The 15,402-nt window shown below is 36.6% G+C and overlaps 2 protein-coding genes across 3 annotated transcripts; both read left to right on the forward strand.

Moving 5' to 3' along the window:
• The first annotated feature begins 238 nt into the window (after window positions 1–238).
• On the forward strand, window positions 239–3,313 carry LOC121910569 (olfactory receptor 2AT4-like). Of its 2 annotated transcripts, XM_042431812.1 has the most exons (3): window positions 239–275; window positions 1,604–1,714; window positions 1,882–3,313. In XM_042431812.1, the coding sequence occupies exons 2-3, from the start codon at window positions 1,630–1,632 to the stop codon at window positions 2,943–2,945; spliced, it is 1,149 nt and encodes a 382-aa protein (XP_042287746.1). In that variant the 5' UTR covers window positions 239–275; window positions 1,604–1,629; the 3' UTR covers window positions 2,946–3,313. The 2 variants fall into 2 exon arrangements, with proteins under 2 accessions (XP_042287746.1, XP_042287745.1); XM_042431811.1 differs by lacking the exon at window positions 239–275 and having other exon boundaries at window positions 1,467–1,714.
• A 2,763-nt stretch (window positions 3,314–6,076) lies between these two features.
• LOC121910534 (olfactory receptor 2AT4-like) lies at window positions 6,077–13,788 on the forward strand. The gene is made up of 2 exons (XM_042431777.1): window positions 6,077–7,012; window positions 13,726–13,788. Exons 1-2 carry the CDS (start codon window positions 6,077–6,079, stop codon window positions 13,786–13,788), a joined length of 999 nt encoding a protein of 332 aa, XP_042287711.1.
• The last annotated feature ends 1,614 nt before the right edge of the window (window positions 13,789–15,402 follow it).

The raw sequence follows: 15,402 nt of genomic DNA on the forward strand, positions 1-15,402 counted from the left end.
AGTCAGACCTGCAGGTTGTTCTCTTACCAGCAGCAAGTCACATGTCCCATTGAAATGCCTACAACCTTTATTTGTTTTTCCTCAAACATCTGAAATATAAGCTCATTTTAATGGAAGAAAATTAAAGAAATGCATTTAACATGTTAACCTACTTTAATTGTATTCTACAGGAGCTGAGAACCACCATGCTTGGAGTTTATTTTTTGTTTTTTGTTTTTTTTGATGCTGTCATCTCGAGATCAAGCGTCAATCAACCCGATATCACGAGAAAACAGGTCGGACAGGTCATATTTTCTTGGATGTCTAACACTATGTATTTTTTATTTTCAAGCCATAACCATACATGGATATGCTATGTCTACTTGACAACAGAAGTGAGAATGCCTGAGTGAGTCATCCATTTCATGTGAGCAATTAATTCAAAACCCCAGGATATTAAATAAATAAACATAACCATAACCATTCACTACATAGTGTACTCCATTGGCTATCATGATAGTCCAGTTTACATCACTAACAATTTAGATGCTTTTATCATATCATTAATAATAAACCTAATGAACATGTAACAATGCATATTATTTTGTCATGGAGGCACACATTAGTCTAAGTATTTTGTTAGTATCAGAGATTCTGCCATGTAGTCTGACTTCTGGCTATAGGACAATGTAGTTAGTGAGATATGCCACCGCTGAGTGCATATCTCTTCAAACTTCCATATATCTTCCGATATCTTTTTGAAGGTGTTCCTCAGCCTTGGCATTGATTCTACAAGTCTCTGAACTCTTCTAGAGGGATGAACACCATTCTTCAAAAAGATATTCCCTCATTTGGTGTTTTGATGATGGTGGTGGAGAGTGCTGTCTAACACGTCAGTCCAAAATCTCCCATAGGTGTTCAACTGGGTTGAGATCTGGTGACTGTGAAGGCCATAACACATGTTTCACATAATTTTCATACTCATCAACCATTCAGTGACACCTCATGCCCTGCGAATTTGGGCATTGTCATCCTGGAAGAGACCACTCCCATCTGGATAGAAATGTTTCATCATGGGTTAAAGGTGATCACTCAGAACAACTTTGTCTTGATTTACAGTGACCCTTCCCTCTAAGGGGACAAGTAGACCCAAAACCATGCCAGCAAAATGCTCCTCAAAGCATAACAGAGCCACCAGATTCTCTCACTGTAGGGGTCAACCATTCAGATCTTTACCAGTTTTTCCTTTAATTTGTTACCCGTCACACCGGTATATTGGGGGTTGGGTTGCTTAAGGTGCCATGACAAAGGCTTTCAAGGGGTGAACCACTGCACTGGAATATACCATAATTTAATTCCATAATATACCATAATGTAATAATGTAAAATTAAAATATTAGTGCTTTAAAAAAAAGTTTTTCTCAGAAAACTGACCTTTATTTTAGTTTCATAAGCTTGCATGCATGTTTGTGTGTGTGACACTCAAACTCACTAAATCATCATTAAGAACAATAATTAGATGTTTATTTTGAGTGAAAGAGGAGTTTAATCAGAATAAGCTGCAGCTCCACTCTCCATGGATCAAATTAATGTCTTAAATGCCCAATGACTTTCTCAGTATCAGCTGGAAGCTTTTATCTCAAGAGATCAATGAGGAAAGTATATCTGCCACTGCCAACACGTCAGACATGCTGCCATCCACATGCTGCTTTTGTAAGCAGCATCAAACAATCAGGTAAGACTTTTAGCACATTTAAACATGTTTGGATTAATTGAGAATATATATTAATATACTGTTAAGTTTGAATGTGCTTATTAAACTGGCATGAAATTTATGCATGTGGGTTTATAACCTCTATAGAGGTCTAATGTGCAATGTTGTATGATTTCTCTGTTCATCAGGCCGGAGAGTTTTTATGCAGAGGCTGTCCTGCAAGTGTTGCAAGAGTTCAACTATGTCTTTTCTCAGGACTGTTTTAAACAACTCTGTCATCATTCATCCTCCGGGCTTCTATATCATTGGATTTCAAACATTTCCTTACATCAGTGTCTACTTCATCTTTTTAGCATTTGTCTATGTGGTTACACTGCTGTTCAATAGTTTGGTGATCTACGTTATTGCTTTTAATCATTGTTTACACACTCCTAAGTTTTTGGCTGTTGTCAATCTCTCAGTAATTGATGTGATTCTAAACACATGTACTATTCCCAGCATGATAAAGATATTCCTTGTTAAGGACAATTTTATTCCTTTCAACTTATGCTTGTTACAGATGTTTGTATACTATACATTTGGGACTTTGGAGTCATATGCACTGGCTGTACTTGCCTATGACAGGTTGATCGCAATATGTTTCCCTCTGCGGCAAAACTCCATCAACACTGTGCGGAGCATGTGTTGTATTGTTGGTCTGACTTGGTCTTTTGCTCTGGGTGTTACAGCATTTACAACAGGTATAATGACTCAATTGTCTTTTTGTAATTCTGTCAGAGTGTTCAGCTATTTCTGTGACTATGCACCTGTGTTTAGACTGGCCTGTAATGATTACACAATGCAGTGGTTTGCAGCTTCATTTCTCACTGTTTTGCTCCTTGTAGGACCCTTTACTTTCATTCTTCTGTCCTATGTCAGCATCCTGGTGACTGTGTTCAGGATGAAATCACTGGACAGTCGGGTGAAAGCTCTGGCCACTTGTGTTGAACATCTCATCCTTGTGGCTGTATTTTACATTCCTCTTATTACCATTTTTACTATCGGGTTTTATCTGCGAGCTATTAACCCAGACCAGCGTGTGCTGAGCCTGTCGCTGGCCTCTTGCATCCCACCCTGCATCAATCCTATTGTTTATTCCTTGAAAACTAAAGAGATCAAAATCAGAGCTGTTGCACTGGTTAGAAAAATTAAAATTGGCACACAACAAACACACCAACATGAAAACTATACTTTCAATATTAATAAGACGTAGCAATAATCTAGATGTTTGTGCAGTATCTGTCAGGCGTTTGACAGAAAGATGTCAAACTGGTCACGTGAGGTCACCAGCAGCAAGAGGGCTATGAACAGAGAACTGTAGGCAAACCACACAATTTAATTTTATGTGATTTAATTAATGTTGTCATAATGTGTAATATAACACATACATATATGTTTAGCTGAAGAGAGTCAAGGCCTTACACTAAAGAAAAGAATAATTTCATGTCATTTTTACCACTTTTATGTAACACATAGATGTATTCTATAGGTATTGAACAAACTGTTCAAAGTGTGTGTGATGTTTTTTCCTATATATCTGACTTTTTACAGACATTAAATTTATTATGAATATCCTGTTTAGTCTGGGCCAATTTGATGTAAGTGTATATAAAATCTTTTATCATTCTGTTCATCAGTAATAAACACATGTAGTGTTATCTCATATATACAATTGTACATTTTTATGTAAAGGTATCATTAAATAGTTTTGGAGAAGCCCACTGAGAAAATAACATGACCCTCTGAAGATAGTTTTGAGCACACAGAAATTGCTGGATCCTCTTGTTAGCGAGACTACAAATGAATCCCATCTGATAATATTCTGTAGACTTCTTATTGTATCTGCAGGTTTGTGCTAACATTATATATTTTGTGAACTGTCTAAGATTTTGGGTGTGGAAAAAAAAGAGACAATCTGATGATATTTAATTTTAACAATTCATTTTCAAAGCTTAATTTCCAAATTTAGAGCTACTTTAACTGCTCAGTAACGTTATGTTTGAATGATGAGACATTTCACTGATGTAAGCCAGCCACTGAATGATCAGTCTAGCATGGAAAGTAGAGCTGTCCTGGTGTGTGTCCTGACCTCTAATAACATTGCAGCGTCACATGCAACATGTTTATTCATACCAACATTGTGGTATCATAGTACTAGTACTCTATGAGTTTAGTGATTTTCAATATTTTGGAATAAAAATAGCCTGACTGTCAAAATAGCTTTCACAGTAGGCTGAAATATTAAAAAAAAAAAAAAAAAAAACACTTTACAACTACCCTGCCCCTCATCTGGAGATCTCCTGCATTGAATGTGTGATCTTCTCCTCCCACTGTGCTTTATGTCCATTTGAAGAATAGATGATTGACTTTTATCAAATTTTAGTGGATTCACCACACCAGCAGTAGCTCTACTGTTTTAGAAATCCAGTGAACCTACTATGTGCTTGTGTTGGATAAATAAAAAAAAAAAAAATTATTTCATGGATTTGGGGCTATTTGACTGTGCCAAACTACATTATGTCGTGCAGAAGTAGATGACTGAACACCAGGACCTGGTGCACATGCCAGAGTCAGGCTCAGACTTTTAAAGGCTGTGTGGTGACTTTTCAGAAATAACTGACACATTTAAAACTGTACCTGCTGGCTAGATGGCTCACTCAGAACATAACTCTGAGGCTTTAATCTTCTCCTTTGTCATTCTTTTCTTTGTTATACGCATCAGTCTCTTTTTTGTCAACTGAGTGTACATGCATGCACAAGCATGTGCTTACTTGTAAAATTCAAGTCAGCTGTTGTGATTTTGACTGAATGTACACCACATACTGATTTCTTTATAGTGGCCAGTGCAGCATCTCAACTCCCAAATTTCCCTACAGATCAAAGTTACTGTTTTGAAACTTACTGTTTCAACTGCTTGAAAAGTAAAGTTTCAATACTTCTACAGTTTATGTTCCAAATTCAGAATATCCACACTAAGCTGAAGTGTGAAGTTCAAGACTACTGGCCTTTCTCTTGCGTTCCTTTGAAAGCAGGTATATTTTGAATGAAATGACAGCTTCGAGAAAATGGTGAATGTACAATCCCTTCCATTTCCCTCCAGTTGTAATTGTTTTGATACCTAATAGATACAACTGAGATTAATTAGCGTGAAGTTGAAAGAGTAAAAGGTTTGTTTGCTACAGTCAAGGTCATTAACCAAAATTCTCTGGTGATGGCATGACAAATTGGACCCATTAAAATGATTTTGTTTTGGCTCAACATGGCTTGTTTAATGATAAATGCATCCTCAGGGAACAAACACTATGCAGAAGACGAGTCATCATATTGCACTGTTAATTCCCCATTGTATGTACAAAGTTCACAAAATGTTTTGTTAGTTCTTACAGTTTTACATATTGTTAGAAAAGTACATTTAAATACAGTACATCTAAATAAGCAACATAATTATGCAATAATGGTACTTAACAATAATTACGCCTTTTTGTCTGTCATGCGACCAATCGGAAAAGTCCAAATCAGTCAGTGATTGCACTGTGAATGGTCCTGGTTTCTTTGCAATGTGAGGAATCCCGGGAACTGAAAGTTCAATCTGTTATTAAACTCTGTCTGTCATCTAGTCACAAGAGGTCATTTTCATCAGGTTGGGGCAACATAGTGCTCCTGGACTGGGCTCTGATTTATGCAGCACTTTGGATGAACAAAGTTGACTGGATCACAGGTGTTTGATTGGGAAAGAGTCTCTGACTTTGAAAAAGACCAAGACTGTACCAAAGTTAATTTAGGCAGAGGTCTTGCCAGTATTTGGAGGACTCAACTGTCACATCAACATTATGTCCTCATCATCACCTATTTTAATTCATTTTATTCGGATAAGATTACATGTATGCCTGCCTTTAAGAGAGAGTGGTGAGGTGATAATTAGATGTTTGTTTTGAGTGCAAAACAAGTGAAGGTGTTCTCCGCGGATCAAATTAATGTCATTAATAGGCTTTGACTTTCTCAGTATCAGCTGGAAGCTTCATCTCTGGAGATCAATGAGGAAAGTTTATCTTCCCCTGTCCTCAGGTTAGACATGCAGCCATCCACATGCTGCTTTTGAAGTCAGTATCACATAGTTAGTATTAAACCAGGTAATCAGGTGAGCTTCATTCACTGACTTTTACGCATTTACATTTATGCATGTTTGAACGCTGAGAATTGATTTTAAACACTCTTATATTTGAATGTGCTCATTATAGTGACATGATATGATGCATACACAGCCTTTAGAGGCCTGTGTGTATAATGTGATATGATCCTTTATGCAGAGGCTGTCCTGCAACACACAGCCTGTGGAGTTCAACTATGTCTTTTCTCAGGACTGTTTTAAACAACTCTGTCATCATTCATCCTCCGGGCTTCTATATCATCGGATTTCAAACATTTCCTTACATCAGTGTCTACTTCATCTTTATAGCATTTGTTTATGTAGTTACACTGCTATTCAATAGTTTGGTGATCTACGTAATTGCTTTTAATCATTGTTTACACACCCCAAAATTTTTGGCTGTTGTCAATCTCGCAGTAATTGATTTAATCCTAAACACATGCACTATTCCCAGCATGATAAAGATATTTCTAATTGAAGACAACTTTATTCCATTCAACTTATGCTTGTTACAAATGTTTGTCTACTATACTTGTGCATCGTTGGAGTCATATGCGCTGGCAATACTTGCCTACGACAGGTTGATTGCAATATGTTTTCCTCTGCGGCAAAACTCCATCAACACTGTGCGGAGCATGTGTTGTATTGTTGGCCTGACTTGGTCTTCTGCTTTGGGAGTTACAGCATTTTCAGTGGGTATAATGACTCGACTGTCTTTTTGTAACTCTGTCAGAGTATTCAGCTATTTCTGTGACTATGCACCTGTGTTTAGACTGGCCTGTAATGATTATACAATGCAGTGGTTTGCAGCTTCATTTCTCACTGTTTTGCTCCTTGTAGGACCCTTTACTTTCATTCTTCTGTCCTATGTCAGCATCCTGGTGACTGTGTTCAGGATGAAATCACTGGACAGTCGGGTGAAAGCTCTGGCCACTTGTGTTGAGCATCTCATCCTTGTGGCTGTATTTTACATTCCACTTATTACCATTTTTACTATCGGGTTTTATCTGCGACTCATTGATCCAGACCAGCGTGTGCTGAGCCTGTCGCTGGCCTCTTGCATCCCACCCTGCATCAATCCTGTTGTATATTCCTTGAAAACTAAAGAGATCAAAATCAGAGCTGTTGCACTGGTTAGAAAAATTAAAATTGGCACACAACAAACACACCAACATAAAAACTATACTTTCAATATTAATAAGACGTAGCAATAATCTAGATGTTTGTGCAGTATCTGTCAGGCGTTTGACAGAAAGGTGTCAAACTGGTCACGTGAGGTCACCAGCAACAAGAGGGCTATGAACAGAGAACTGTAGGCAAACCACACAATTTAATTTTATGTGATTTAATTAATGTTGCCATAATGTGTAATATAACACATACATATATGTTTAGCTGAAGATAGTCAAGGCCTTACACTAAAGAAAAGAATAATTTCATGTCATTTTTACCACTTTTATGTAACACATAGATGTATTCTATAGGTATTGAACAAACTGTTCAAAGTGTGTGTGATGTTTTTTCCTATATATCTGACTTTTTACAGACATTAAATTTATTATGAATATCCTGTTTAGTCTGGGCCAATATGATGTAAGTGTATATAAAATCTTTTATCATTCTGTTCATCAGTAATAAACACATGTAGTGTTATCTCATATATACAATTGTACATTTTTATGTAAAGGTATCATTAAATAGTTTTGGAGAAGCCCACTGAGAAAATAACATGACCCTCTGAAGATAGTTTTGAGCACACAGAAATTGCTGGATCCTCTTGTTAGCGAGACTACAAATGAATCCCATCTGATAATATTCTGTAGACTTCTTATTGTATCTGCAGGTTTGTGCTAACATTATATATTTTGTGAACTGTCTAAGATTTTGGGTGTGGAAAAAAAAGAGACAATCTGATGATATTTAATTTTAACAATTCATTTTCAAAGCTTAATTTCCAAATTTAGAGCTACTTTAACTGCTCAGTAACGTTATGTTTGAATGATGAGACATTTCACTGATGTAAGCCAGCCACTGAATGATCAGTCTAGCATGGAAAGTAGAGCTGTCCTGGTGTGTGTCCTGACCTCTAATAACATTGCAGCGTCACATGCAACATGTTTATTCATACCAACATTGTGGTATCATAGTACTAGTACTCTATGAGTTTAGTGATTTTCAATATTTTGGAATAAAAATAGCCTGACTGTCAAAATAGCTTTCACAGTAGGCTGAAATATTAAAAAAAAAAAAAAAAAACACTTTACAACTACCCTGCCCCTCATCTGGAGATCTCCTGCATTGAATGTGTGATCTTCTCCTCCCACTGTGTTTTATGTCCATTTGAAGAATAGATGATTGACTTTTGTCAAATTTCAGTGGATTCACCACACCAGCAGTAGCTCTACTGTTTTAGAAATCCAGTGAACCTACTATGTGCTTGTGTTGGATAAATAAAAAAAAATAAAAAATTATTTCATGGATTTGGGGCTATTTGACTGTGCCAAGCTACATTATGTCGTGCAGCAGTAGATGACTGAACACCAGGACCTGGTGCACATGCCAGAGTCAGGCTCAGACTTTTAAAGGCTGCGTGGTGACTTTTCAGAAATAACTGACACATTTAAAACTGTACCTGCTGGCTAGATGGCTCACTCAGAACATAACTCTGAGGCTTTAATCTTCTCCTTTGTCATTCTTTTCTTTGTTATACGCATCAGTCTCTTTTTTGTCAACTGAGTGTACATGCATGCACAAGCATGTGCTTACTTGTAAAATTCAAGTCAGCTGTTGTGATTTTGACTGAATGTACACCACATACTGATTTCTTTATAGTGGCCAGTGCAGCATCTCAACTCCCAAATTTCCCTACAGATCAAAGTTACTGTTTTGAAACTTACTGTTTCAACTGCTTGAAAAGTAAAGTTTCAATACTTCTACAGTTTATGTTCCAAATTCAGAATATCCACACTAAGCTGAAGTGTGAAGTTCAAGACTACTGGCCTTTCTCTTGCGTTCCTTTGAAAGCAGGTATATTTTGAATGAAATGACAGCTTCGAGAAAATGGTGAATGTACAATCCCTTCCATTTCCCTCCAGTTGTAATTGTTTTGATACCTAATAGATACAACTGAGATTAATTAGCGTGAAGTTGAAAGAGTAAAAGGTTTGTTTGCAACAGTCAAGGTCATTAACCAAAATTCTCTGGTGATGGCATGACAAATTGGACCCATTAAAATGATTTTGTTTTGGCTCAACATGGCTTGTTTAATGATAAATGCATCCTCAGGGAACAAACACTATGCAGAAGACGAGTCATCATATTGCACTGTTAATTCCCCATTGTATGTACAAAGTTCACAAAATGTTTTGTTAGTTCTTACAGTTTTACATATTGTTAGAAAAGTACATTTAAATACAGTACATCTAAATAAGCAACATAATTATGCAATAATGGTACTTAACAATAATTACGCCTTTTTGTCTGTCATGCGACCAATATAACACATACATATATGTTAAGCTGAAGAGAGTCAAGGCCTTAAACTAAAGAAAAGAATAATTTCATGTCATTTTTACCACTTTTATGTAACACATAGATGTATTCTATAGGTATTGAACAAACTGTTTAAAGTGTGTGTGATGTTTTTTCCTATATATCTGACTTTTTACAGACATTTAATTTATTATGAATATCCTGTTCATTCTGGGTCAATATGATATAAGTGTATATAAAATCTTTTATCAGTCTGTTCATCAGTAATAAACACATGTAGAGTCAGAGTCATCTTGTATATACAATTGTACATTTTTATGTAAATGTATCAATAAAGAGTTTTTGAGAGGCCCACTGAGAAAATAACATGACCCATGACTGAAAGAATAACATGAGATGGTTTTGAGGACAACAAAGTTGCTGGATCCACTTGTTAGTGAGACTACAAATGAATCCCATCTGGTAATACTCTGTAGACTTTTGAGCATCTCATCCTTGTGGCTGTATTTTACATTCCTCTTATTATCGTTTTTACTATTGCATTTTATCTGCGACTCATTGACCTGGACCAGCATGTGCTTAACCTGTTGCTGGCCTCTTGCATCCCACCCTGCATCAATCCTATTGTATATTCTTTGAAAACCAAAGAGATCAAAATCAGAGCTGTTGCACTGGTTGGAAGAACTAAAATTGGCACACAGCAAATACACCAATGTAAAAGCAAAACTTGAAGTGTTGTAAAAGTAAAGGAAAAAACTAGGTCCTAAATGTTGGTGTAGAGAGTTAAAAAGCCAAGAGACTGGACTATGTCTTATTTTCAGGAAAATGGTAAATAAAAAAAAAAAAAGAATTGGCACACAACATTGTCGTTTCAAACAATTATTTATCTGCTGCATGCCTATGGCTTTAGTCATTTCCAATATTTCTGAATAAAGGGGCCTGACTGTAAAAGGGGCTTTCACAGCAAGCCAAATAGTTAAAAACATAAACTGATTACTACTGCGCAACAAACCTTAGTTTTGTGCTTCATTTCTATTAAAACAGTAAATTCCCTCATCATACTGAAAAGGCTGCACCAAATTACTTTCAACTCTACTGTTTGACGAACCTAATAAAACAAGTTTGCTTTTGTTATGTTGTGCTCACACCAAACACGAAGTGAATTTTCGCCTTGTGTTACTTGTGCGAGTTTGAATGCAGGAACATTTGTTTTTCTTTGCATAATTCGTGCAAGTTTGGCCACGGGATCATTTGTGCTTATTCTCCCCAAACAGCCAGTGAGCAATGGCAGGCACCGGCTAGTCCCCACCTGGACAATGGGAGCCAGCCAGTGATGTTACTGAAGCTCAGCCTGCCTGCCAGCTCAGTCCTGCTGCTAACAACATTCTTTCCGACACTTATCACCTTTCTACGTGACCGCATGGCCTAAAGGACAAGGTGTCTGACTTCAGATCAGAAGATTGAGGGTTAGAATCCCTTCATGGTTGAATATCCCTGCTTCTGTAGGATCTGCATATGCGTCTGTTGAGGAGCGAAAATCCCACTCAGAAGCTGTGGACATGTATATTGAACAATGCGACATTGCTGCCTATGGGTAAAAAACTACCAGAAGTCACAGAAATACAGCAGATTAAATGGGGTGTGTGGGAAAAGTTTTAGGAACTTGGAGGAAATATGGGTTTTCTATGATTAACACTTATACCATAGGTTGTACCTGCAAAAATTCTGCACCCTTGCTCCGCCTATTATGGGCACATTCAGCAGGAGTAACGCTTCGGAGGAATCCTGGTGTACGTCAGTTCCTTCGAATAAAAGCATTGTGTTTTTCCTGCCATGAACATCTGTATGCAAAGCATTGGCTTTGCAGTGTTTGGCACCATGACATTGCTGATTGTGACGAAAAAATACTTGTAAGTGGAGCAATGCTTTGGAGGAAGTGTGCCATAAAGATGTTTGGTGTGTACACCAGAATTATGCAGAGAAAACCTACATCTGCCATGGAATAACTTTGAGATGGACAGCAGCAAATGACTAACCTCATTTTGCTCAATGGGAACAAAGCTTTCAGGAGAAACGGACTGAATCCCTTTGCATCTTGCATAGAAAGGGAGTGTTGTGCTGTGAGTGCCCCTTGACTGAAAAGGCATACCAATTAAACATTGTCTGTAACAAGTCTGCCTTTCTCCGCCCAAGCCATACCTACTTCCACTTGTTGGTAGAAGAGATCTGCCATAGCCCTCATGGTAATGTACAATGAAAGTATGATGACAAACACAATATTCCAAGTCTTAAATAAAATGCAGTGATTGCAAGATGAAATTACTATAAATATAAAAATCTGCATTGCGAAAGGAAATCGTGTCCAGCAACTGGTAGGTTTGAAGGCCAAGTAGGAACCGGCTGCAACATCGGTGGGGCATTGACTTTCAGGGAAAAGACTCCTTTTACAAGGAACAAATAAACAGGAATGAAGAATGCAGGTGTCGAGCCCGCTGCCTCTCACATGCAAAGCAAGCACTCTATCATTTGAGCTAATTCCCCTCCGGAGGTGCCACCTGGGGAAGTATTCACCAGCAGCTGAAGATTTCCACTGCAGTTAATGACTTGATTTCCCCATTTACATACTGTAAGTATCATGCAGTATTTTCCTGAGAAATTCTTAGCCACGTCCGTGGGCCCAGAGGATTAAAGCGTGGAGTTAAATTCACCAACTGTGAGCATTCAAAGTTTTCAACGAGATTTTTATGAAAAGGCAAGAGTTGCTTGAGAACAGAAGGTAAATGTCCTCCAAAAGGTCAGGCATAGTCAGTGGGTTATTTACGAATATTTATTTCACACAAATATTTTTAAAAATGATTTGTTGTCGTGAAGAAAAAAAAAACACGGTAAAAACCAGCACGCAGGTCTCTCTCCTCTGCTCCGCTATCAGCAGGTCTCAAGAAGGGGTGTCACATCCACCTGCTACGTGATGCACATTTCCTCATTTGGACATCAGCTAGGGGTTTTTCCCAGAAATAAAGCTGAGCTAATGATACAAGCCAAGACTCGCCTCTGAAGTTCATCTCTACACATTACATGCTGTGCTGCCTCTGTGTTATAGATGTATAAATAAGTAGAGGTCTGTCTGCACATTTGCAATGCACTTGGTTATAGCTAAGATCTGGGAGACTGGAGTTCAAGACCTGGTGCAGGGACCTCGTTTGTAAGATATTTCTCCATAAACACTCATTTGAACACTTAAATATCCTAAAATTAAAAGCATAATAAAAACAAAAATTGTATTTTTACACCTATTTCCACTTTTATTCGAATATAAATACAAATATAAATAATTTTGCTGCCTCAACAAATATAGATATAAATACAAATACTGGGCTCTCTGTACATCCCTACTGTACTGCAACCACCATAATGCACTTTCAATATGATCTAATTATTGTTGAAATTATGTATAAAATCCTAATGCAATTTGGCCTTACACTTGCTATAAATTTTGTTGAAAGGAGTGATCATCTAAGGCTTTAAAATAGTTAAAAATGTGATAAAGTAGTATTTTTAAGCATAGTTCTGAGCAGGGGTTGAAAAATTAATTCAAACTGACAGTTATCTACCTATCTGACTTTTACAAGCATAAAATGTATGATCAACATCCTGAAAGTCATCATTCTGTGGTCGTGTAATATAAGTGAAGAGCCTTACAAAAGCTTCAAATATTCATCTGTTCATCAGTCATGCTTTACACTTATACCACATACAGGCCAAGGTTATATCCCATGATGGGGTTATTGCAATGAGTTTATACACATAAATATTACATGTATTTTACTGTACTTCACTGAATACATACTTTAGGTACATTTAAATATTTGCATACATAATTTTGGAGGAGCCTGTTGAAAAAAATATGCATAAAACAGCAGTTTGTTTATTTATATGTGTGTTCTGGTTTGTCCAACTTTGTGACATGTGTCCATTTGTTTTTGTGTAATTGTGTACTCATGTGTGGAAAAAATGTGACTAGAGATGCAACTAGTGATGACATGTAACTACAATTTGTTTTCCAAATGTATTTGAATATACACGAACTGTTTGATATTGTAAGGAAATTGTAATTTGCAATATTCTTTTCAGTATCAAAACATAGACAGGTCTAAATGTAAATAATAATTAAAAAACGCCTTTATGACACTTCACTGTTTCCTACATTAAATGTGACCACTCTTCTTGCATGTGTGCTTTAATAACTGCACCCAAAGCACATTGTGCACAACATCAGTTTGGCTCTAATGTGGAATAATGAAAAAATATGCATTTGCTTTCATCAGATAAATAAATATGTCTTATTTGAAAACAGGTCAACTTAGTCATTATTCATTCTTTGAAATCTTTTCCAGACTGCTGGATTCTTCTGGGTTAAGTAATATATCTACTTCTACCGGCATTAAACCAAGATTAATGACATAGTAGAGTGGTTATTGGAGCAATTCACCATTATTTTTAATACTGTGCTGTATATGTTAACCTGAAGCATTGGTATGTAATGTAAAAAATGTTCTATGTCTTATATGTACCTGAGTTCCTGAGGACATCATCATGTTATTAAGAAAGACAATAAAGGTTCACTTATATTCCAGAGTAAAGTGTGACATAATGTACCACAGAAGAAAACTGTCCGATCTTGTAAAAACTGATGTGCTAAATGATATATTATTCATCCTGTATCATTGTGAAAATGAATAAATGCAGATACGTAATAATTATACATTATACTGTCCATATTGAGGACATAAAATAGGGAATGGTAGTATGATAGGTGCCTGCCCTCTAGTGGGCTTATGTGTACAGTGCAAGCTGTACCATGACTAAATTACTACACATTAAATGTATTTGAAAGCTACTGTATTTGAAAATTAGAATCACAATGGCCACTGAAAAATATATTGAAATAATATATTTTTTTGTATCAACAGACATTTTCTAGTTGTTTTTTCATTAATAGTTCTACTAACTACCTATGGATATACTGTATGTCGCTATACTACAGATGGCAAATGTCTGCAATGATGTACTTATTTCACATGCTTTCGTCCACTCCCAAATTTGTCCTCCTTAAAACACCATGATAACTGACCATGTAACCTGCACTGTGCCTTTGAAATGTCGTTTTTACCCATTGCCATCATACTTAATATGAGTAGTCTACTTAGAACAACATAAAACCCTGGTCTTGATTTTTAGGAGTGTGGGAGGAAGAACATTTGGAATATCAAAGTGACACTTCCTAGTTAGACTATTTTTCTGTTATATATAAGCATGTAGTGCTAAAATGGAAGTCTATTAATTGATTATCCAATCGACAGAGAATTAGCCAACAATTTCAGAAATCCTTAAGTCATTTATCAAGCTGAACAACAAGTAAATCTGCAGTAAATGGAATCTCTGATTTTAGGGTTTAGAGTGGATTCATTAGCTCCTGTCCTATATAAGTGGCAATATATAAGTGAAGACAAGTGAAAGTGCTCCATAGATACAATATGTGAAATATGAGGATTGTTTTTTCCTGCACCCAAAAGCCATCCATACATTAACTTCACAATCTACACCATGCTGATGTTTTCTACATATGAAACCATCCCATACTCTTGCAGGACAGGTACATAATTTTTCAAGTCTGTCTTTAAACAATAATCAGGTGCCCATATGAACACTGAAACGTGTTTTTCTTGCTGTAATCATTCCTCGAGTTCATACTGACTATCAGAAGATTCACTCCAAATGAACTTACAATGTAAGTGATGGGGGATCAAATCCACAGTCCTCGTTTTGAGAAAAAAAAAGTTTATCTGAAGATAATATGAGGTGTCAGCTGTCAGAATCAGTCAAATAAAGTGGATATCTTCAACAGTTAGTCTTTTTAGTAAAAAGACTGTCTTGACGAACAACATTTTCCTGTTCAGCTGCAGTGGAAGAATCATAACAAAAAGAGGGAATCTGGCATTGAAAAGACTAACTTTGAAAAATATTGTTTTTA

Source organism: Thunnus maccoyii, chromosome 13 (genome assembly GCF_910596095.1).
Source record: "Thunnus maccoyii chromosome 13, fThuMac1.1, whole genome shotgun sequence".
Classification (NCBI taxonomy): Eukaryota; Metazoa; Chordata; class Actinopteri; order Scombriformes; family Scombridae; genus Thunnus; species Thunnus maccoyii.